This window comes from Drosophila bipectinata, chromosome 2L, assembly GCF_030179905.1.
Source record: "Drosophila bipectinata strain 14024-0381.07 chromosome 2L, DbipHiC1v2, whole genome shotgun sequence".
NCBI lineage: Eukaryota > Metazoa > Arthropoda > Insecta > Diptera > Drosophilidae > Drosophila > Drosophila bipectinata.
In genome coordinates this window covers 12,293,160-12,314,904 of record NC_091736.1, presented here as the reverse complement: position 1 = coordinate 12,314,904, position 21,745 = coordinate 12,293,160, and the positions used below count along the sequence as shown (strand labels likewise).

Below are 21,745 nucleotides of genomic sequence, written 5' to 3'. Positions count from 1 at the left end.
GGATGGAAGCATCAAGTTAAGAGTCAGCCTCTCCAGGCGCTTGAATTTTATGGGATCACCTCTTGTCTGTCCCAACGAGAGGAACAAATACTTTGTAGTGGGAATATGGAGCTACATTACCGACGAGAAAAAACAACCCGTTTTTGCTAACGATAAAAGAAATCGTGAATGGATTAATGAGCACCTAATGCGTGACGGGGAATTTTAAAATTAAAATCCTTAATCCAATTCTATTTCGAACAACATGAATGATATTTGAGGAATAAAAATAAGGATGTTGGCACCTTTCGTTGCAATCATTAATGGCAATTGGTTTTATTGTTATTTTTTTTAGGAAGAACGATACAAAACATAAAATTTAACATTCTTTGCCGCAGTCGGCGCCCTTGCAGATGTCGCAAAAGGAGTTTTTAACATCGTACTTCTCCACGGTACTGAGGCTCGGGATATAGTAATCGTATAGCTTGACGTAGGAGGATTTTTGATCTGCCACCGCGTGGAGTCGGGCTGCTGTCACTATCACGCAGATCGGTTGATGCGAATACAAACTGTCGAAGTAGACGATCACCTGAGTGTCCTCGTTCTTGGTTTCCGCAAGCCTAACCCCGTCGGAGGACTTAATTTTGGTCAATTCATTGTCATCAATCTCGTAGCCGGAAGGAAGCTGGATCTCCATGAGGACCATGTTGGTATGCTGCTTGGCCTGGTCGAGAGGAGTGTATTCACCGCAGACGCGAAGCACCATCTGGTGATTCGATTGGCTTTCTACAGTTGGAGTGATTTTCAAGCTGGCATGAGGCTTTCTTTGGGCCTCGTTGTATTGGATCGAGACCTGGCCCATTGCTGCACCTTGGCCAGCTGCCCTGAACATGGCCTTATATTTATGTTTTGGGATCTGGTAGTTGTGCACATGTAATGCATTTTCAGGATTTACGTCAATTTTCGCTGGCGGCATGGATGGTGCAGCCACCTCAATAACCATCTTTGGTTTCTCCGTTTTGATCAAGATTGAGTACTTGGTGAGGGCGTGCAGGGCCACCACCGTATCCTGGGAGGAACCGAATCCTCCATTGCTGTTTCGCTGTTGAATCAGCCAATCTGCCACGGATTTTGGGTTGTGACTCATTCCATTTTCCAACATGGCCAGCAACACGTAGGCAGTGGTCTCGACGCCGGTTGACCACCACATCATTCCGTTCTGTCGAATGGCCATGGAGTCCAGCCTGTTTAAAATGACTTCTCCCTTCTCATGTTTGTTCATTTGTAGTGCTAAAGCGGCGATTGACAAACTAAATTCGTTACGAGACTTTCCCGCCTCACTAGCCACATATCTGACGGCCTTGCTAATCACATAACTGTATTCCGCAATATCCTGGCCAAGAAATTAATGAAATATATTATCAATGGTATTTGAGTATGTTGTAAAAACTCACCTTGTTCTCGAGGAAAGTCAGCAACACAAATGAAGTTAGAGCAAGGGGGTCTGAGGCCTTGAAGTCCACGAGGCGACCTCGTTCGAAGAACGCGCCAGTATTCGAAGCCCTTGAAGCAAGGAAATTAAGGCCGTTCCTTAAGACTCCAGGATCTACGTAGGTGTACGGCTTGGCCAAGATAAAGGAACGAATTACGTAAGCTGTTAGCCAGGTGATTCCCTCACCACTACCCCAGGTGCTGAAGGCGCCGTTAGCGTGCTTGTATTTCAGCTCTCGCTGATAGCCGGTTGTTAGATATTTTCCAGCTAATACCGCCAGTTGTGGATCCGATCGGCCAGTCGCGTCAAGATACCGAAGTACCAGAATATTGGGTACGAAATTAATCATGTTCTGTTCACCGCATCCAAAGGGCATGTTAACCATTTTGCCCAAACCATTTATGACAGGCGCTTGGATATCGCCACCCACTGCAACATTGGCGTACACTGAGCCGGGCACCGCGTCCTTAGGTATATCCACTATCAACTCCTTTTCCAATTCCCAACCTGATGTTGTAGTACTCCTTCCCCGAGCCAGATTTATCAAAAACGGTTGGTTTACGTACTTTGTGACGCCGTCAGCCTCAACCTTGAGGGGCTGTTCAATAGCATCACCGGCCAATTGTGAAATGGCGGAGATCTTGAGGATGGTCAAACCCACGTTCTTGGGCCGAATCATGAATGTGATACTCTTGCCACTGTTGGGTGCAATCCTTAATTGCTTCTCTCTCTTCAGATTTGACTGGGCATTGGAACTGGAAGCTTCGGCGAAGTCGTACTCCTCATCGGAGTTGTCCATCGATACCTTCGTTTTGGCTGTCTCGTCCATGTAGTTAAACACTATCACTGGAATGACAATGATTTCTCCTGCGTTTTCGAAAAGTTTTAATGATAAAAGCTCAGTATTATTTTAAAATAGTTATAAATAACTTACCGCGCTTAACAGAGTATGGCAGGTTTGTAGATACAAAAAATGGCTTAAATGCTCGAATTTTCGTAGCTTCTTTGGTCAAGGCAATACCGGTGTCTGGATTCAAGGAGAATCCAGTTATCATCCAGGAGGTAATGGTATCAGGAATCTTTCGCTCTAGATATGCCACACCGTCTTGCATCCTAGCAATGCAAAGTATATACATAAGTAGTTCATGGATAGTTAAAAAACATTTTCTTACTCGGTTATGTTCTCGAAGAGCCAAGTCTCCGGAAAGTGTTTTCGGGGTGTTGGATTAGATGTTTCAGATGAGGTTGATGAGGGAGAACGAGCCGGAATCATGATGTCCCCTAATTTTGGAGAGATAGTTCATATAACAGAGACTGTGTTTAAATATTACTTGGCTTACCTTTGCTTGTTTTAAATTTATCACTTGTGGAAAAGCCGTTATGGCAATACTCTAATAAAAAGATTAATATATTCTTAATAATTGTTATATTCATAATTATATTATTCATAATTTCTTAAAATCAAATTACAAAACTCACCTCCATCCCGGCAGTCCTCTAAAAAAAAAAAAATAAAATTAGCTTCGAATTTTAGAATTTCTTTTTTGTAAGACTTACCATGGATAATATCGCTTTTTAAGTTAGCGTTCGTTAAAATGATAAGGCCAGAAGTTCCGTGAGTGCCAAGATCGCTAAATATTTTATCCGGACTCAGGTCGTTTCCTCCCCTGAGCAGTCGAACACTTTGATCCACTCCAAGGAGTCCCACAAAGGATTTGGGTTGGGTCTTTACCGTCAATGTAACATTTTCTCCGGGTTGAACGGTATCTGGCGCTGCTATTTGGATCTGGAAAGTTATAAAAAAAATAATAAATCGAAAAGACGAATCATTCAGAATGCATACCGAGTTGCCGAAATCCTTCTCAAAAGTGACTGTCTTCATATCCATTCTCATTTCCTCGCCCTCAAAGCTGTAGACATAGAACGTGGCTTCCGGAATCATGCTGAATAAAACGCTCATCTTTACAGTCCTATATCTCGGGTTCGATTTCATTGAAAGGTAGGAGTTGGATACGATAGTACCCCTGGCGACGATCGTGAGCAAAAACCTCGTAATAGGTGTTTCGGACACCACATTGAATTGTAGTCTTTCATTCAACTTGGGCCGTCTAAATACAAAAATTAATTTAAGATACGCTCGAGAATGAATCCTAAGAATACTCACTTTAAATTGTTAATCTCAATACGAAAAGATTTTTGTTCTTTATAAATTGATTCGTTAAGTCTCGCTGAGTTCTCTAAGGTAGCAATTACGTGGCAAACACTGCATCTTATGTCGGGCATTAACTTCGTTCCGGTGGCTATGCCGTTTATGATCGGCGCTTCGGTAAAGCGTTGCATACCGCAACAGGAGACGGTGTAGTTAACATTTTTATTCAAGCCAGTGACGGCCGAATCATTTAAATGCTTAACCACAACGGGAAAGTTAAGCTCCTGCTGTGGCCTGAAACTGGTTGGCCATTGGTAAGACTCCAGTCGGTATCGGTACTGGTGGAGGGTTACATAAGCGGACCCGTTCTGACTGAGGTCAGTGAGGTCCTCGGTGACCACTGCCACGACCTTCAAGGGTGATTTCATACTGGCGACGAATGGAATCTTAAAACTGACTTTGCCGTTAATGTCGATAGTATGTGCCTGGGAGCTCCCTTCGATGGATATGGTGGCCATTCCCTTGACCCCCTTGCCGAATGTATATTTTGCTGTGATTGATGCTTTGATATTTCCAGCGGTAGCCAATATGTTCTCTTCTGTCTTGACAATCACTTGAAACTTGGGCAGCACGTATTTGTCTACCTCGAAGGATTTCTTCTCCAAGGTTTCGTTCTGAATCGAGACAGTAAGCTGCCAGGTGCCCAGTACAGGCTGATCAGAGAGCGGAAGCTCTCCCGAGAATACTCCATTAACTGGTGTGATGTCGGTCCATTGTTGGATACGGTTTTGAGCTCCATCGGCGATGGATATGGTAATGGGTTTTTGGATTGTGGTGGCTTTCATATATCTATCTAAAAATAGTACTCGGAACTGAACGAGATCTTCCGGCTTGTAGGTAGCCTTATCTGTCTGGACATAGATCGAGGGCTTCTCGACGACGGTTTTAAGCTTCGCAACCTTTTTGAACTCGACACTACCTGACCCTTCTACGGTGAGCTGATAATCACCTTCAGGCAGTTGATCCACTTTGAAAGGAATGGCCTTTGTAGTCATGGGCTCGATTTGAATCCTCTCGGTCTTTTGATACGAGGGGCCACTAAGAGTGGCAACGATATTACAATCTCCACTGGCACTGTGCAGGGAAACACCCACGTTAAAGGTCATGTGCGATCTTATTGTGTCAGGAACCATAACCGAGTATATGCTAAATAATTGATAAGAACAAGAAGTGAATTCGTATTAAAATAATGCATGAAACTTTTTTAATTTTTGATTTTAGTCTTATTAGTAAAAGAAAAAGTCTTATCAGTTCTGGGCTATTCCCAATGTGAAAAACACAGCGTATTCACTAATCGCTTTCTTAAAAGCCAGAAAGTCACTTTTTATTCCGGAGCCTTATCCAGAGTAGAGGGACACACACTGCACTTTCCAAAATCTTGGTAATTGGTTTATTTGGTTTTTTTTACCAAATTTATAATAATTGGAATATTTAGAATATATTTTGCTTTAACTAACCCATTGCCGTTGATACCGGACACATATGGAAGGATCAAAATCCCTAGCAGCCACATACACATATTTAACGGATTATTTTACTCAGTTTTGTTGCATTAATTTAGCAACCGATTTGTATGAAACGAAAAGAACGAATCCATCAGACTGTTTCGTGGCTGGGTTTTTATACATGACTCTTGGCTTTCTTCTGCTGATAAGAATGATTGCGAAAACCCATATTATTTTCCAAGAAGAAGGTATTATCAGTTCCTAGAATTAATTGTATTATATATATAATTAAGTGTATTATGTATGTATTATGTATAAATTATAATTTTATTTTTTTCCCCTTCCTAACTTTCTAACTGTTTCCATTATGTAGAAATATTTTATATTGCACTGAAACGTATCTATAAATTGGTTTTCTCTGATCATAAATAGAGTGATTTGCTACCAGGATTACTCTTCGCTCAGTGCAAAACACATCGTCTCTCTTTTGCAGCACGGGTATATACCCATGCCCATGCATATACCGCAACAGCCAGAACCATAACCGCATGTGGTGAAATTAACGCCGGCGCAACGCATTACGGGCCGCATCCAGGATCCACAGGACCCCACCTATTCTATTTTGATGTCGCACCCCGCCGATAGAAGCCCTGCGGAGCATTTAACATTTTTTACTTTTACTCTTTTACTTTGAACAGACACTCAGCAACGCACAAATGTTTGTACATTAGCAGCATTTGTGGCAGCAGCAGCCTTGTCGTCACAGGTGCTGATTATATTGAAAATTATTAGTGAAACATTGCAGCATCAGCCTTCCTGTGAGGTGGTGGTATCATGGAGGTGGAGGCTTTTGGGTGCTGCATGTGGACTATAAAAATTGATTGCATACTTTGCGGCGAGCCAAGTGTGCTGCCATTTTGTTCAGAGCCATCGTACAAGAAACTTTAAGGGTTCTACAAAACGCTTAAATACTTCTTTTATCAATTTAAAATTTGTTGAGTAGAAATATAGTTATCGAAATAAATTTGTAATTAAAACCCCAAAGAATATTTTCATATAATATTCTAATTTCGTACCTTTATATATACAACACCTTGTTTATTATATTATTTTATTTTTATTTTATTTCTTTACAAACAAGATTGTAAACAACAACTGTTAGCTTTTAAAAATATTGATATCTTATATTTCGAATATTTTTTGTCTACATTTCTAGTAAGTTTCTCTCTTGACAGCTGGAGAAACTAATTTAAATTTATTTTAACACTACTCAGAATGATTGTTGAAACTACACGTTAGTTTTTTTTCAGAGTTGCTGCAACACACACACCTTACACTGCTTAGTTTAAACCCATAACACTGATGTTCCGACATAAGATTCAGTTGGTCGTTCAACCCACCACTCCACATGGTGAGGAACTAATTGAGGAAGAACTGGGCCCAGGGTAAGTGGTACTTGTATTATCTAACTGGAACTAAATCCCATATCGTGGTTTAGATATTCAGACGTGGAGTGCGAGGCCAGTTCCGAGTGGCCCTTGGAGGTGAAGTTGTCAAGGTGAGACCAGATGCAATTAATGATTCCAGAAATATGATCCACTTCCGCCTAGGACCGCCCATCATATGCTCGACTACAAAATGTACCTCGCCGCGAGGCGCATCCAGGCACATTGGCGGCAGTTTCGCGTCCAGAAGCTGCTCCACCAACGCCAGCAGGCAGCAATTACCATACAGCGTTGGTGGCGTGGCTTTTGGATGCGAAGCCAGCAGTCGCTTCACATGGAACTGCTCCTGCAGAAGACAGTTCTCGACCATTTTCAACGAGCGTCGAACACGATTCAAGCTTTGTTCCGGGGCTGGCGCGATCGACGGAACGTCCACGATGACAACAAACTAAGACGATCACAGAAGGATGCCGTCGAGGAACTTCTTCACTCCTTGGCAGTTGAGATGCGCAGGATAAAAGCTGCGGGATTCATCGCTGGCACAGAATCTTTAAGACACTCCAGGTGATGTTTCGGGAATGTTCTAGGGATTCCTTACGGGGGCCACACATTTTTCTACGGATTTTCCATTTATATACAAAGGTTTCATTGGAACTTATAACTCAGTTTGTTTTGTAAAGCAATTTACTTGGGAAAGCCTATTAACTAAATATGAATTCAAGAAATAATCAATTTTTGGTATTTTCTTCAGACTTCTTTCAAAGGTTGAAAGGATTATTGCCATGTTGGGTTTCCGCTTCCACAACGCGAGGGTACTTTCCCTGGTGGCTCGCAGAACGTCGTATAAGGATGAGCAATGTCGATATTTCAAGAGAGCAGATTTTTTCTTTGAGGTGCCCTTTGCAGGGCCGAACTTTTTTGAAATGTGTTCCGAGGGCGTCACTAACGATATGAGATTAGTGGAAACTGACATTGACGAGTGCTACCACGACATAATCTTCGGGTACGAGACCTTCCAACAAAATAGCAAATTGAGGGAGCATCTTCGTGCCAAGGCACTCCGTTAGTAATCTTGTATAGAAATACTAATTGTGTACAGTAAAATTAAAACTATTTCTTTATTTAGAAAAATTACAACAACTGCGTAACCATATAATAGAAAAAGAAAGGAAAAAAACTAGAGACTTCTGCGAAGATGTCGCTGATCATATCAGTAAATGGCCAATTTGGCAAAACATCGAATCCATGGACAGCACGTCGGAAACATTTTGTGGCGAAAAGTGTGAGTGCTTTTTCAGAAGAATGGAATATTTGCTCGACGAGTACAATGTATCCTGCTATTGCAAAGCCAAAATGAACTCCATATAGAATATTGAGAATATTAAATGCGTATACTATCTCCAATTATTTAAACATTTTTTAATAAACAAATTCTTTGCTCATGTTACGTTATAATTAATGTGAGAATGGCACAAGTGCGTTTATCAAAAGTAATTGAATGAATAGGTGGTCCGACAGCTAATAATTTGTTTGTTTTTGTCTTGAAGAAAAAAAACTGCCAACCACATCTGCAGTTGACTGTTTACTAATTAGATACCATTTTTTCACCTTTGCTTTCTTTAATTTTCTCTCACATCTCGCCAAAGCACTTTCCAAGGAGGCAGCCATATTTTTCATGCCCGGAATTTCCTTTGTTTTCAGCAGGCATTTAATTTATTTTGCTCCTAGACGACGCACCGAAGCAATTTGTGAGCTTCGAGGTAAATCTTGGCATGCTTACCTATAAATATTTGACATGGCTACAATAGCATTCGCCTTGATCCTGATTCGTGAGACGTGGCAGCCACACATCCCACTTTGCCCTAACCTGTTCGGATCCCTTGGCATACGTGCAGGGGCTTCCAGCGACCCGGGTTACTCGGGGTCCCTTCTACGTGACTCATAGCTCTGACTTGGCGTGGTAATGGCAACTGCAGGGTAGAATGTTATGTAGGTGTGGGTATGGGCGCGCAAATCTAATTTGCAGATTTGCCTATAATTAATATGCACGATATGTGCCGCTAAGTTGTGTGAAAATTACTCGAGACCTGACGTGACGGAGCACGGTTCGTGTGGAACGCGAACGAAAAACCATCTACTTCAATTACAATCTATCTAGCCGCCTTTGGTGGTCCTCTTTATTTTATTTCCCCCTCCTAAGTATTTCCTAATTAGTTGTTGATGGCAAACAGACGTGTGGGTGTATAGAAAAATTTAATTTGTAGTCATATTTGTCACTGCACTCCATATGGAGTTCGACCGGAAGTACTAATCAAATTACATTTCCGGTCAAAGGGATATAAGATAACTGGTTAACATATGATTCCACGAATGAACCTAATTGTAAGCTTGGTTATCTTTAAGCTGTACGTATGTACTTCTTGGATATAAAAAAAAAATATCTGGATCCTTGTCTCTCTGGCAAGACTCTGGCTCAAACTTGAAACTTTGAAGTGCTTCTTTGGGAAGCCAAAACGCATCCAGCCAAATCAATTTCCCTTTTTTGGTACGCCTTCAGATGAACCTTGACAAAAGGTCCTGACTCAGCGTGTTTCCGGCCCTTGTTTCCGGAATACTCCTTCATTCCACCCAATTGGGGCGTTGCCGTAGACAAACTTTTAAGTTTTTAATTAATTTGTTTTGCTGCGGTCCCCCTTCTCGGGCGGCAATCTCTCCCGAGCCCGCTACTTCTGTTCCCATTTTTCTTTCGGCGCAGGCGAAAAAAAAAAGGTTAAGTGGTTTCATTTGGCAAACATTTACCCAGACCCAGACCCCAGGCACTGGGCCAGGCCATGCCAGACCCGAGCGGGAAGTGCCCCCAGCCACTCATCAATGCCCAAGTGTGTAAGACTTTTAATAGGCTTTTGTGTGGAAAATAAATTGATGCGGTGCACCTGTAAAACGCTTTAACAATAGGGCCGTCTGAGCCAGACGAATGTCTGTCCGTGTGATGCGGCCAACCGCATCCCAACCCGAAAACTGAGAGATGAGAGGCTGCGGCGACTGGCAACCGAAATTCAGTTAATTTTGAGTAAATTGTTAGAAAATTGTTTGCTCCATCTGACTGGTGCGACTATGTGTGTGTGGCTTGTGGCCTTGACTCGAGAATTATGGCATTTAGTTGGCAGCCATATGAAGCTACTTGCATTAATTAGTAGAATTTTCACATTTTAATATATGTTTCACAGAAACTCAGATACTGGCCACTGCCCTTGGTTATTCAGAGAACAATAAATTACAGAAATATTTTATAAAATTTATAGAGTCTCAAGCTAATTATAAATAGTTTATTTGTCTTTTAAAATCATTAGATTTTTTTTAAAGAATGTTAAAAAATTACTTGGTTCTTGAATCTTCTTTTAAATGTATGTATATATTAAATCTGACTAAACTTTACTATACATTACTCATTTTTAAATCCTATCCAAATTTTGTAAAGTATTTTAAAATATAACCCATTGCCGCTGGGTTATCCTGTTGTACAAGATGTCCTGCCCGAAAGACCCAAAACATACTGAGCTTCCCACCATGCTTTTCATATCCTTCAAGTATCCCGTTGATTCGGAAAGGGGTCCGCGGTGCTTCAGAATACTCCATGCGGCGGCTCCACATCAACCTCCCAATCCAGTTAATGGTTCCTGGAGTGGCACAAAGCAGGTCCAGGATTCCGGAGTATATACCTACCTGAATTTCGGTCTCGTTAAGCAGCCTGGTAACTGAAATGCTCACTTAAATATGAAAAGCCGTTTTAAATACATGTTTAATATAAATGCTACCTATTTTTGTGGCTGGCTTGATGATGTCATGGCAGAGAGTATTGAAGACCGTTCCATTCTGCTCCATCCACCCGGGCATGTTTTCCAGTCCCAGAGCCCGAGTGACATTCGTTCGGACAAATTCGCTCATCTCCGGGTCCTCACCGTACCGGTACTCCTCGTCGACGTGGACCCGGCGCTGGGTGTTATAAATAAAAACGCCGCCCGTGCTGTCAGTGATCGCCTTTTGAACGTCGGATACCTTCATCAGGGCACGGAACCACATTCCGGCATACACATGTCCGGCCAGCTCGCCGGCCAGCTTGGAAATGGTGCGGTAGCCACTTTCGTCTACGATGCCCAACTGAAGCAGGAAGGGCGCGTATGAAAGGATGCTGTCCAGAGGAGAGGTCCAGGGGTTGCCCACCACCACCGACTTCAATTGGCAGTCGACTTGGTGCCTCTGTCCGGCCAAATGCAATTCCAGGGCGAACTCCGGAGCAACCTTGCCGCCGTAGCTTTCCGAGAATATGTGCAGGGGTACGTGGCGAAAGCGAGGGTATTTTCGAAGGAACTTTCGCATTAGCTGTACAAGATCTAGGGCTATTTGCCGATTGGTCCTAGCAAAGCTGCCGTGCTCCTCCACATACCCAAACCCGGTGCCCACAGGGCTGTCCACAAACAGCACGTTGGCATGCCGCACCCAACTGCTCTCCCGGTGACGCCCCTTAATGTCGATCGGTCCGAGCTGCTCGAAGACTCCGGTGCCAGTGGAGGCCACTCCCGGTCCCCCCTGTAGCCAGATGATAAGTGGTCTCTCCGTGAAACTACTAACATTTGCCGTCGTGTAGAAGAGCCAATAGAAGAGGTGAGCCCCCGGTCGTACTTCCACGTAGTCCCATTCTTGCTCGCCGGGTCCTAACCCAGAGCGCCCTGTTAAGAATTTACTGATCATATCCTCAGGGTAATCGAAGATTGGACGAATGGTTTTTTCTTTTATTCTGGTTTTTGGAATACCAACCTTGAACTGAGGCCAGGGACGCTACAATCAGCATAGAACACACCCAGGCTTTGCTTAGAGTGGCATCGGCACTGAACGGCATCGCTATTGTCTTAATTGTCTTAACCGAGAAGTGAAACTAAAACATATACCGCCCGGTCTGAGGGTAAATGCGCACTGATCTGGCGCATTTCTTGGCCGTTGGCTATTTATAAATTTCGAAATACACAGAGTTCTGGTAAACAAACTCAAAAGATGCTAGAAACATTTATACTTCAAAGCTCGATGTACTCTTTGGCGGATTTTCCCTTTCTTTCCAATCAATAATAAAATTAAATGTATTTTATAAAACTTTTATTAAATATTTCAACAGTCAAGCAACAATTTTTACTTTCAGAAAGTATATAAATAGTTAAAATTTAATATTTAATGCATATTTAGTAACAATAGTAGGTATACCACATTATAAGCACAAAATTTGTTTATTCGCCGCTCAAAATTAAACATTGACCACGAATGCACACCTAGAATTTTGTTTACACTTAAGTTCTTAAAATTCTAAAGATTAACATCCGTTCGACTAAATATTTGGCGAAGATGTTTAGAGCTTCATTATTTGGGCGAGTCGTTCTTGTCATATCCCGTCACGTCTTTTAGAACGAATTGCATCGCTGACGGATTGTCGTTGGGTACCAAGTGTCCCGACCTATTGATCCAGTACATCCCAAACTGACCCCCACGTTTTTTGTAACCCTGCAGTCTTCCGTTGACCACAATTGGAGTTCGTTCGGCATTCAGGTATTCGCTCTTGTTAGTCCAGGACCAGTCCTTAATTAAATTCAAGGTGGCTGCAGTAGGCACCAGAGTGTCCAATTGGCCGGAATAAATGTTGACCCTCACGGACGTCTTGTTAAGTAAATAGGGAACTAAAATAATTTATAATTTTGGAATTTTACAAAAATATAGAGTTTGAAGGGTGGAGAATACTTATCCGAAAACTTACTAAAAGTTATTTCCGATCTGAGCCGATCTGCGTGCAAGCTGGTGAGTACATCCAGAACCTGGGAGGCGTAGACACTTCCGTTGATCTGCAGAGCCTGGCTCACATTCTCCTGCATGAAGTTGGTCAGCTCGTCCCCGTAGCCGTAGGTGCGATCCTCTGACGGATCCACATGTGTTTGAGTGTTGTAGAGGAACACCTCGCCAGTGAGATTCTGCATCAGATCATAATACTCTATGTACGCATCCGTGGCCTGCTCGAACTCATGGTCCTTCAGGGCCTTAAGGATCTTGTCTTCCTGGGCATCTATCTTTGCCGCCCCATCCTCGTCGATCAGCCCGTTGACGAAGAGGTACCGCGAGTGCTCCTTACAAATATGTCGTGTAGAGATCCAAGGGTTTCCGAGGGTAATCGACTTTAGGGTGCCCGGGTTGGCTACCTCACCGGTACTCATGGCTGCGTCCAATCGGATGGCCAGCGCTGGTGCCATTTTTCCGCCGTAGCTCTCCGTAAAAATGTGCAGCGGCACGGCCTTGAACTCCTTGTGTTGCTTGTAAAAGTACATCATGAAGGTCATTAGGTCGTCTGTCAGCTCCTCATTGTTGGAAACAATCAAGCTGGTGTTGTCCACGTAACTGAAGCCGGATCCCACCGGACTGTCCACGAAGAGTAGGTTGACATGCTGTGCCCAGTTTCCTTCCCGCGGGTCACCCTTTTGGTCTACGGGTCCAAGCTCGCCAAAGTTTCCCAGCGCCGTAGAGGGGCCTCCGGGTCCGCCCTGGAGCCACAGAATCAGCGGTCGTTCCGTATAGCTGCTCACGTTCGCGGTGGTGTAGTATAGCCAGTAGAACATGTGTGCACCCTCGCGGACATCGACGTAGCCCCAGTCCTGCTCCCCGGGCCCGACTCCTTTACGCGCTTTCGCCCTCAGGACGCCGATTCCCAGAAGGAGGACCACAATAAACCAACAGCCGACGCACCTCATTCTCGTAGGTGAGTTGTACGTTCACTTGGCCCTCCACTGCCGGAGCAGTGTCTATTTATCGGGTTGGCGGCGGCTAATTATTTCGGTCTTATGGAGTGCCAGTTGAAAAGTGATTTCCGAAATTTATTTAAGAACACGTTTGTGTGCTTGACCAGATACACTCAACAAAATTCAACGCTCAAGAAGAAATATAAAGGATTACTTATAATGGTATGATTAGGATGGTAATAAGGTAACATGATATTAGGAAAATAATTTAAAAAAAGAAACGTTCATGATCCAATGATCATATTATTGAAAAAGAAAATACTTCTAATTGTATTTAATTTATTTCAAATTATGTATATATCTATGTATGTACAACCTTTTTAAAAGATTTTCAACATTTTTATACATTTTGTGTGTGAGTGTTGCAGCGATTCCCATATGTTTACCTAAGCACTGTTAAAATCAAAAGTGCTAAAAAAAAATTATAAACATATGGAAGGCCGATCTTAAAGAAGAACCCTGTGGATTTAATCTGCTATTAGTTTTTATATAATATAAAAAAAAAATTAAAATTTTTGAACTTTATGTAGCATACTTTTGGGATTTCCTGGAAATAATGCATGTACCTTTTGGATAAGAAAGAGGAAATTTATATTCCAATATTTCATCTGATTTCTGAGTAATTGTTCAGTATGTTAAGTATTTAGAAAATTAGAAAACCTAAATACCGAATGTTTCCTCACTCGAAAGCAGGGTGGCAAAAATGGAACTGAAAGGGCCTTTGACATGGCCAAAAACGACGACCCTGCGTCTTTCCCAAACTGTCGCTCCCATTACCGCGTTGAATCCTCAGAATCAGAGTGCAGTTTTAATGGAAACTCCACCTGACGGCTACGCCTGTCGTCCGTGGCCAGTTAACGCTGGCAGGCGACCGCAAACGGAAATCAATTTTGAGAATGTGGCTGACAAGGATACGGTGGCCAAACCGCAATTGCCAGTTCAATGCGTTTTTGATTGTCCATTAAGCAGCACCAGCAGCTTGCTTTTTGCCCGCTGCCAAAAGTCATTATCAAGCAATTGGCCAGGCTGCAAAGGCAATCCCACCCAAGCACATTTGAGAAGGTTTGAGTTTTCCAAAATCGCAAAAAGGAAAAAGCAAAATGGGAGGTTATTCCAAAAAACTCTTGCTGGAAAATTGTTGTTCTTAATTTAATGAATATGCTAACGTCAGGCAAATTATATTATGTTTCCTGTAAATTTTATAGTTTATGGTTTGTGTAAAATATCAAAACTTAAAAATGTTTGCTTCTGCTTTTCGGAACACCCTGGCAGGACCCCTTACACACTGCAGCCAGAAATGCAAGCTCACATGCACAATAAATTTCGTGGCACGGTGCCACGCCCAGTGTCGACCCGTGCAGCATGCAGATGCTTAGCAAAGATGAGGCTGCTCACAGATCCAGGATGCAGATTCAGTCGAGTGCGAAATTGCGAGCAGCAGCAACAAAGGCCCGGCCAACACACACTCTCTGATGATTGTCCCGGCGATGCTCGGTGGGTGTTGCCAAAATCCTTTTTTGAGACAGAAAAACACACAGATGCAACGCACACTAAAAACCACCCATGTGTCGCTGTTTTTCGTGTCAGCCCTCTACCAAATACTGAGACTCAAATGCCCGATTCTGTCGCTGGCAGACGCTTGTTTTTGTCACGTAAATTACAAGTTTTTCATTTGTGCTCCAGCTTTGAATTTCGCCTGTGCTCCAGCTTGGTTTTCTTCATTTTTATCGCTGACGCCGCAATAATTCAGAAGTCGGGGTCACACGGGCTGCAGTTTTAAATAATAATTGCAAAATGGGGATACAATGAGAATTACTGAAAAATAATTCCTTACCTTATCCATTTTGATCCTTCTTCTGAAGGAAAGAAAAACTTCCAAGTAGTGATCAAATAAAACATTCTTTATTTGGCTCTTTAGTTTTTCTCATACACACACTCAACTTAAGGTCACACTAAGGTTAATGCTATGGCTAAATAGTTGTACAGTTTTTGAAACAGACACAGACGAACAGAGTAACGAATCTGCCTAGAAACCACAATCTTAACAATAAATCCTTGACGAACCCAACGAAAGCAAACATTTCGAATTCTGCTTAGAGAGTAAGGATATATGGCTGACGATGTGAATATGTGAAAGGATGCGCTCTATGTTTATTTACATTTGACGGGGGTTAGAGTAGTCCTCGAGTCTTTTGCTAGGTATAGGTGTATATGAGTAGGTATATCCGGTTTGCTGAGGACCTTTCACTGTTGATTTGCTATGCGATTTGCTAATTTTGGGTTCCATAATTGCTGAGCCCGTGCCGGGTATTCCCTCGGGAGCCCCTCTTGAAGTCATTCTCTCCTGCCAGTGGCCAGCTTATCACCGCTCCAGGTTCCTGTTCAGATTCCCCCAGGCCCCCACAAGGCATAGGCCGGGCCACAGGAGCTGGAGCAGGGTCGGGCTAGAGAAGCGTGCAGCAGCCACATCTGAAACAAAAGAAATAGAGATTGGCTTAGTACCTACATCCGAAAGATTGAAATCTGGCTCGGAAAGGGCACCCGCTGGTCAAATTAATCTTGGAATTAATTGCTTCCAGCTTAGCGCAGAGCATTAATAAATCGCTGCCATGCCGGGCAGAACCAAAACACACAGGGATGGGACGGCAGTAGGGCTAATAAGGTGCTCGGTCCTTTTCGCTAACTTTGATTTAATGCCCCACAGTTTTTCATTGTAATGGCGTGCGTGTAAATGTATCCCTTGTGCATTTGTTTTGGTTGTAAAAACAATCGGGTCGAGATTTGTACAACCCTCACCACAAGGCCGAGTTGGGTCAGTAGCTTCTCCTCCCGCTTTCTGCCACTGGGCGTGGCCCTTTTTGCCTATCTGTGGGCCTATTTTTAAGCGGATACAGTAGCATTAGCAGATAAAGCCAAGCAACTAACGACCGGAACTTAATCATGGAACATATTGATTAACGCTATTGGTTTAGTTTGTATTTAGGGATTAATTGAACCTTCGAAGGTTTTTCTATCGGAAATACTTGAAACTTACTTGAATGTATCAGGAAAAGTTCGTTGTGTTCATCTACACCGCCAGGCTGATCGAAGGGGAACATATTAATGTCGGGAGAACGTCCTGACGCCAGTATCCTGGGGCGATCCTCTTCAATTATTTTCTCGGTCTCCTGTGCATAGATATCATGTATGCGGGCGGAGCACTTGAGCTACAAATTTTTAAATAATTTATTAAATATATTTTTGTTTCATAATGGACAGTTACCACCCACCTTCATGCGGCTCTTAATGAAGTGATGCACGGTTACCACAAAGTTGATCTCCAAGACAGCCGACTCGAGATGCTCGGCCACATGACGCTGGATGTCGTAGATGCGTAGGTAATTGGGAGGCACCTGTATATCGTTGATCCACCAGGTGAGGTTAGCCGCTGGCTTGGAGTAGTCCGATGAGCAGTTTCCGTTCACCACATCGCCCAAACGGTAGCGGGAATGGATGCCGGTGATAATAGGTCGTTGGGTGGGCAACTCTGAAGCGAAGAGACAATTAAATCCTGTCGAGTGCGGGGGTTATCCTTTCAATACTCACCCACCACCTCCATGTCGGCGGCAACGATGTAAGTGTCAAAGCCGGGGGCATCGGCGGAAACTTCGCAGGCAAACTTGCCCGAAATTGAGGTGGGCACATTTCGCAGGAAAACATGACTGGCATTCGAATGGTCGGTCTGGAAGAGTATTATATATGTAGTTAAATCCCAGAAACAACCTCTCTCTTGTGTTTCATATAAAGTTATAAAATGAAAATGTAATTGATGCCTAAGGGCATTGGTTTATGCACAATTTTCACAATTTAATTGTCATGCTTTATTGCTTCACTGAAGCTGTTCTTATCAATCATTACATGCGTGTTTTTTGTTCTTTGCAGTCCTTTTTAATATCGAAACTCCCGCAAAAGTCAACACAGAAAATGGAAGGTCAAAATTCTTAATTAAAGCTTTTTAACAACCAGAAGTCAAACAGTACTGCACGCTTGCACACCGAAAGCAGAAGCGATGTTTACTTTCCCGCCCACAAGGATGTTGTCCTTAATTCCATGCCATTGAATGTCGTTCAACATAAAATCCTTTAAGAGCTCTTAAAACCTCTACTTCGCCTGACTTTCAATGATCTTGGAAAACCTGACTATCAATGGCTAATTTGGGTAACTACACTCACCTCTACGTCTATTTCGTTTGTTTTCCTGAACGTCTTCCAGGCTGGATTCTCCTTCGGTGTGTAGCGATAGAACTCCCGCCGTCCCCGGTACCACTTTACGGAATAAAGCGTATCGTTCTCGATGTCATAATTGCAGATTAAGAGCGCATTATCGCCGCGCTTGACGGCGGATGGTATCCGAACGTTGACATTGCGCAGACCCACAGCGAGTCCTGGAAAGGAGAAAAACAGAGCGGCGGAAAGGTGTAAATGAGTGGTTGCCATGGCAAGTTGGGCAGGCTTAATATGACAAGTTATTGTGGCTTAATTATGATCCCCAGCGGATTACAAGGGATTCTTCGCGCTTGCCGGCAACTTAAACTGCGACTCCAAGGGGAAAGATACACACATAAGTCACACAAAATACAAAAAGTGTAAAAATAACACAGTAAATGGTGATAAACTGAAATGTTTTCTTAACTGAAAGCTCAGGTAAAGTTTTCTGCATTATTTTTTATTCTTTAAAATGTGTTCTTATTGTAAGGTACTCAGATTTTTCCCAGGAGAGCTCTACTAATGCTTTGCATATATATAATATTTGATGAGATATGTAAGATATATTAAAACTAAAAGATTAAAATATGAAGTCAAGGATAACAAAAAACCTGGAGAACACATTATGTACTAAACTCTTGAACGCATTTGTTTATAATTCCATCGTTTTTTAGGTTCAAGCGTCAAACATATGTACATCGGGCATATATGTACATATAAACCAGCCATAAAAAAAAGTGGGTCACAGCCACCAAAAAAAAAAGACCTCAAAGTGCCAACAAAAACCTCATGAAAACTTTAACGTATCAGACAGAAGTGGGTGCGACAGAGACAACCGGAAGAGTCTACCTCAAAAAGCTGATTATAAAATAAAAATTCGGTGATCTCAATTGTGGCCAACAGCCCTAAGCTGTTCCCCTGGTCGAATTTATAAAAAGCTTCCTAGAAAAATTAAAATCGAAAGTGAATCGCTTCGGAAAGAGCCGCTCTCTTCGAGAACCCATCATAAATCATAAGGGGGCTCGACGCTTTTGTTATCCGCCATCCGCCATGTAGGAAATCGAGTTGTGGCAACCGACCAGGGCCCCAGCAACCTCTGCTGCCCTCCAGTCAAAGGTTGATGGGCGCCTCCCTCCGGGGTCACTGAACTGAAAAGCGGGCTAGAAGCCCATTGCTTTCTAGCCGTAAGCACGTTATAACAGATGAGCGCACCCAATTAGGGGTAATTTTTGTATGCATAAGTGGTTAGATTGTAGACGCTGCTCATATCTGTTTATCTTAATTGTTAACAATTGAAACAGGATTGAAACAGAATGTAGATATCTATAGAAATTTTTCAAGATATAAAGATCGGCTAAAAAGCAACTTATAGTTTTGACGCAAGTTTTAATTCTTTTTGGTTGAAAAATTCTGAGCTATATCTTCTAGCTATATCTATATCTTCTATACCTATCTTGCATCCTAAAATAGCTTCTAGTTTCCAATTGTACAAAAAAAATAAATAAAACCTTAAACCGGTTTACTGGCGGGGGGCTAAGCATTGCGAGTATGTTAACAATTGCTCCACCGCCGATTTTCGTAGTCCCCCCCACTTGGTAACTGCTGGCGTTCAGCTTTTTATTTTTTCCGCGCGCCTCGTTTCTGGTTAACCTTGAATACTAATTGTTGTTTCACGTTGACTTTAATGTTACTCGCTGCGTACGGAGCGCGATGTCGTTGTCGTTGTAGTTGCTTTTGCTTTTGCCTCCATATCAGCATAAACATTTCATGCTGCGCCCGCTCGACGGCTGCTGTATGCCGCTGAGCGCCGGATCGAAATAGTACGAAAAAACTAATCTCATCCGCCGGGCCGGTTGTCTAGCCGGCCGCCGACCGCTGGCCAGGCCGAATTTGCGTAAATCGAAGCACTATTTGCTTAGCCGATGCGTGGAAAGAGGCTCTCGGGCGGTGGTAACGCTGGCAAAGATTAGACGTCAGACTATTTAGAAACCGTTGCTGTTCTATTTTGGCCAGGCCAACAGAAGAGGGCCAGCAACGGCGCCGCCGACTTGCCACTGACTGTTTACGTTTACGTTTAATTCAAAGAACCTTGAGGTTTTTGCCTCGATCGAACTGGAAAACCTTGGAAAACCAGAAGCGCTAACCAGCGGTGGAGCAACAATAGCAATACCCGCCAAGGTAACAATATCATAAATATACAAAAGGGAGGAGCTCAGGAAAGATCAAAGGGCTTCTAGAACAAATACTACTAGAAAAGAAGAGATACTTTTTTTTGTAATGAGAAGATATTTATTCTTATAGTTATTTGTTAATATTATAAGACTATAAAGAACAAATCTTTGTATTTAGATATTAGAAAATAATGAATGTTTATGAAATTATTAACTGCTTCTTATATTTTAGAACCTAGATTATAATTTCATCCATTCTTATTATAAGAAATAACATTGCAAATATTAATGTGACACTTAATTACCTATGTATATCAGTTAACTTTCTCTCAGCCCTGTTGTACAATTAAACCACTTTTAACACTGATGCTCCTTCAACTTCCCTGCCATTGTTAAAGCTTCCACATAAATAATAAAATAACAAAAACAAAACCCAACGAAACAAAACGAATCCGAAATACAGGCAACAAGCGAAACGAGGTCATCGTAAGCGAAACACAAACTGAAGAGCGAGCCCGTTTATTTAGGCATTATGCTGACCTGTTACTTGCTGCCACTATATTATCGATCATGTTTTGAAAGCGAAAGGGAAGGCAGCCGTCAGATGAGCTGGGTGCGTGGCAGATACAGATACAGCGGCAGCAACAGATACAGATACAGATACGAGTGGGGCGCGGCACAGATGCAGATACAGTTCGTTGGCTTGCGCTGCCTGGTTGCCTGGTCGTCGAGCAAAGCCGGCTATCGATTTCTACATAAAAAACGAAAGTGAATTTCGGCAGACGGCCGCACTGCTCATTGCCTCGCTACTTGACCCACTTTTGGGCTCCGAACCGTTTGCCGACCCTGCCCGGCAAGGTTCAACGCTCCGGCCGCGAGCTCCAAGGTGAGCGGCCGCCAACGGTGTCACGTTCAGGGTCCGCCCCTGACCCACCGCCGCTATGGAGCAGATCGAGCACGATTGAAAGAAAAATCAGACGCCTGTTGCCCGCACCAGGCGACCAGGAAATTCAGAGTGTGCCCCGGGTGGTTTCGGTTTCAACTTTTCGGCAGTTCAATGACCCTTCCTTTTTGAATTTTGAAGATCGTTGACCGTAGCGCGTTGGCGGAACAGAGATGGCAATAACTGAATGGGGGCACGCAGCCACTACTGTTGGTGGGAGCGAGAGGCGAACAGAATTCACGCTCCACAGTGGAGAGCGCTGACTTTTTTTGATGATATCAGCGAACAACACAGTGCTCCCCCGCTGAAAGTAACCAATCACGTTCAACTAATGTATGAGGTACGATTGTGATAAAGTTTCATGAGTAAGCAACCTTCTTTTTTTAGTATAATAATATAATAAATAATAATAAATTTCAATGAAAATGAAAAAGTTTTTCATAAAACTTTGTCATATTATTATTATTTTAAAATTACTACATATTATAAATAAAAAAAATATAACCTACAGAAATAAAGTATATTGTTGAAAATTATTATTTTATTATATTAATATTATATAAATACGGCGATATAATTGCTAAAATATTTTTGAAGAATCTGAACATATTCGTAGTATTATTATTCAGAAAAGTAATCTAAAACCTAAAATATTTCAGCTAAAGATTTGATTTAAAATATTTACTAAAGAAACTATAAAGTTTTTTTATATATTTGCGCAAAAAATTAAGAAGAAAGAAGTACATATGTACGTATACTTAATTTTTTGTTGTATTAACTAAACGCTCAAATCTGAACTGCCTTTATCGCTTCGAAATATACACTGCTAGAGATTTGGTTTTCATCAACTGGAAATGTTTATAAACTTTTTTGGGTGGCATCCCCCTTGCTTGTAAAACATTAATTTTTTTGTTAAATACGAAATTATAAACTTTTTGTAACAAGCGCACAGAAAGCGTTTGAAAGTCGTTTGTCGGATGCATCTAGCAT

General features: G+C 42.4%; 5 protein-coding genes across 6 annotated transcripts in view; 1 reads left to right on the top strand and 4 right to left on the bottom strand.

Moving 5' to 3' along the window:
- Positions 1 to 285: 285 nt before the first annotated feature.
- Positions 286 to 5,258, bottom strand: Tep1 (Thioester-containing protein 1). Its single transcript, XM_017241408.2, has 10 exons — positions 5,138 to 5,258; positions 3,636 to 4,826; positions 3,315 to 3,579; positions 3,029 to 3,257; positions 2,951 to 2,968; positions 2,812 to 2,862; positions 2,644 to 2,752; positions 2,406 to 2,584; positions 1,434 to 2,338; positions 286 to 1,372 (listed from the first exon to the last, which is right to left on the bottom strand). Exons 1-10 carry the CDS (start codon positions 5,197 to 5,199, stop codon positions 359 to 361), a joined length of 4,023 nt encoding a protein of 1,340 aa, XP_017096897.2. The 5' UTR covers positions 5,200 to 5,258; the 3' UTR covers positions 286 to 358.
- A 1,083-nt stretch (positions 5,259 to 6,341) lies between these two features.
- On the top strand, positions 6,342 to 7,977 carry LOC108125338 (uncharacterized). The gene is made up of 5 exons (XM_017241468.3): positions 6,342 to 6,570; positions 6,624 to 6,683; positions 6,736 to 7,134; positions 7,322 to 7,632; positions 7,697 to 7,977. The coding sequence occupies exons 1-5, from the start codon at positions 6,488 to 6,490 to the stop codon at positions 7,936 to 7,938; spliced, it is 1,095 nt and encodes a 364-aa protein (XP_017096957.2). The 5' UTR covers positions 6,342 to 6,487; the 3' UTR covers positions 7,939 to 7,977.
- A 1,899-nt stretch (positions 7,978 to 9,876) lies between these two features.
- LOC108125346 (retinoid-inducible serine carboxypeptidase) lies at positions 9,877 to 11,523 on the bottom strand. The gene is made up of 3 exons (XM_017241477.2): positions 11,386 to 11,523; positions 10,386 to 11,297; positions 9,877 to 10,325 (listed from the first exon to the last, which is right to left on the bottom strand). Exons 1-3 carry the CDS (start codon positions 11,465 to 11,467, stop codon positions 10,030 to 10,032), a joined length of 1,290 nt encoding a protein of 429 aa, XP_017096966.2. The 5' UTR covers positions 11,468 to 11,523; the 3' UTR covers positions 9,877 to 10,029.
- A 180-nt stretch (positions 11,524 to 11,703) lies between these two features.
- On the bottom strand, positions 11,704 to 13,380 carry LOC108125310 (retinoid-inducible serine carboxypeptidase). The gene is made up of 2 exons (XM_017241439.3): positions 12,368 to 13,380; positions 11,704 to 12,290 (listed from the first exon to the last, which is right to left on the bottom strand). Exons 1-2 carry the CDS (start codon positions 13,347 to 13,349, stop codon positions 11,977 to 11,979), a joined length of 1,296 nt encoding a protein of 431 aa, XP_017096928.2. The 5' UTR covers positions 13,350 to 13,380; the 3' UTR covers positions 11,704 to 11,976.
- Positions 13,381 to 15,315: 1,935 nt separating this feature from the next.
- beat-Ib (beaten path Ib) overlaps positions 15,316 to 21,745 on the bottom strand; it is a 33,884-nt gene continuing 27,454 nt past the window's right edge. Inside the window, exons 2-6 of one of the 2 annotated variants that reach the window (XM_017241690.3) lie at positions 17,609 to 17,820; positions 16,983 to 17,118; positions 16,667 to 16,923; positions 16,432 to 16,603; positions 15,316 to 15,866 (exon numbers count right to left, since the gene is read on the bottom strand). In XM_017241690.3, the coding sequence (XP_017097179.1) occupies positions 15,760 to 15,866; positions 16,432 to 16,603; positions 16,667 to 16,923; positions 16,983 to 17,118; positions 17,609 to 17,820 (884 nt within the window). In that variant the 3' untranslated portion in view covers positions 15,316 to 15,759. Of the gene's footprint in view, positions 15,867 to 16,431; positions 16,604 to 16,666; positions 16,924 to 16,982; positions 17,119 to 17,608; positions 17,821 to 21,745 lie in introns of those variants that run through there. The other variant, XM_070277312.1, reaches the window with a different exon arrangement.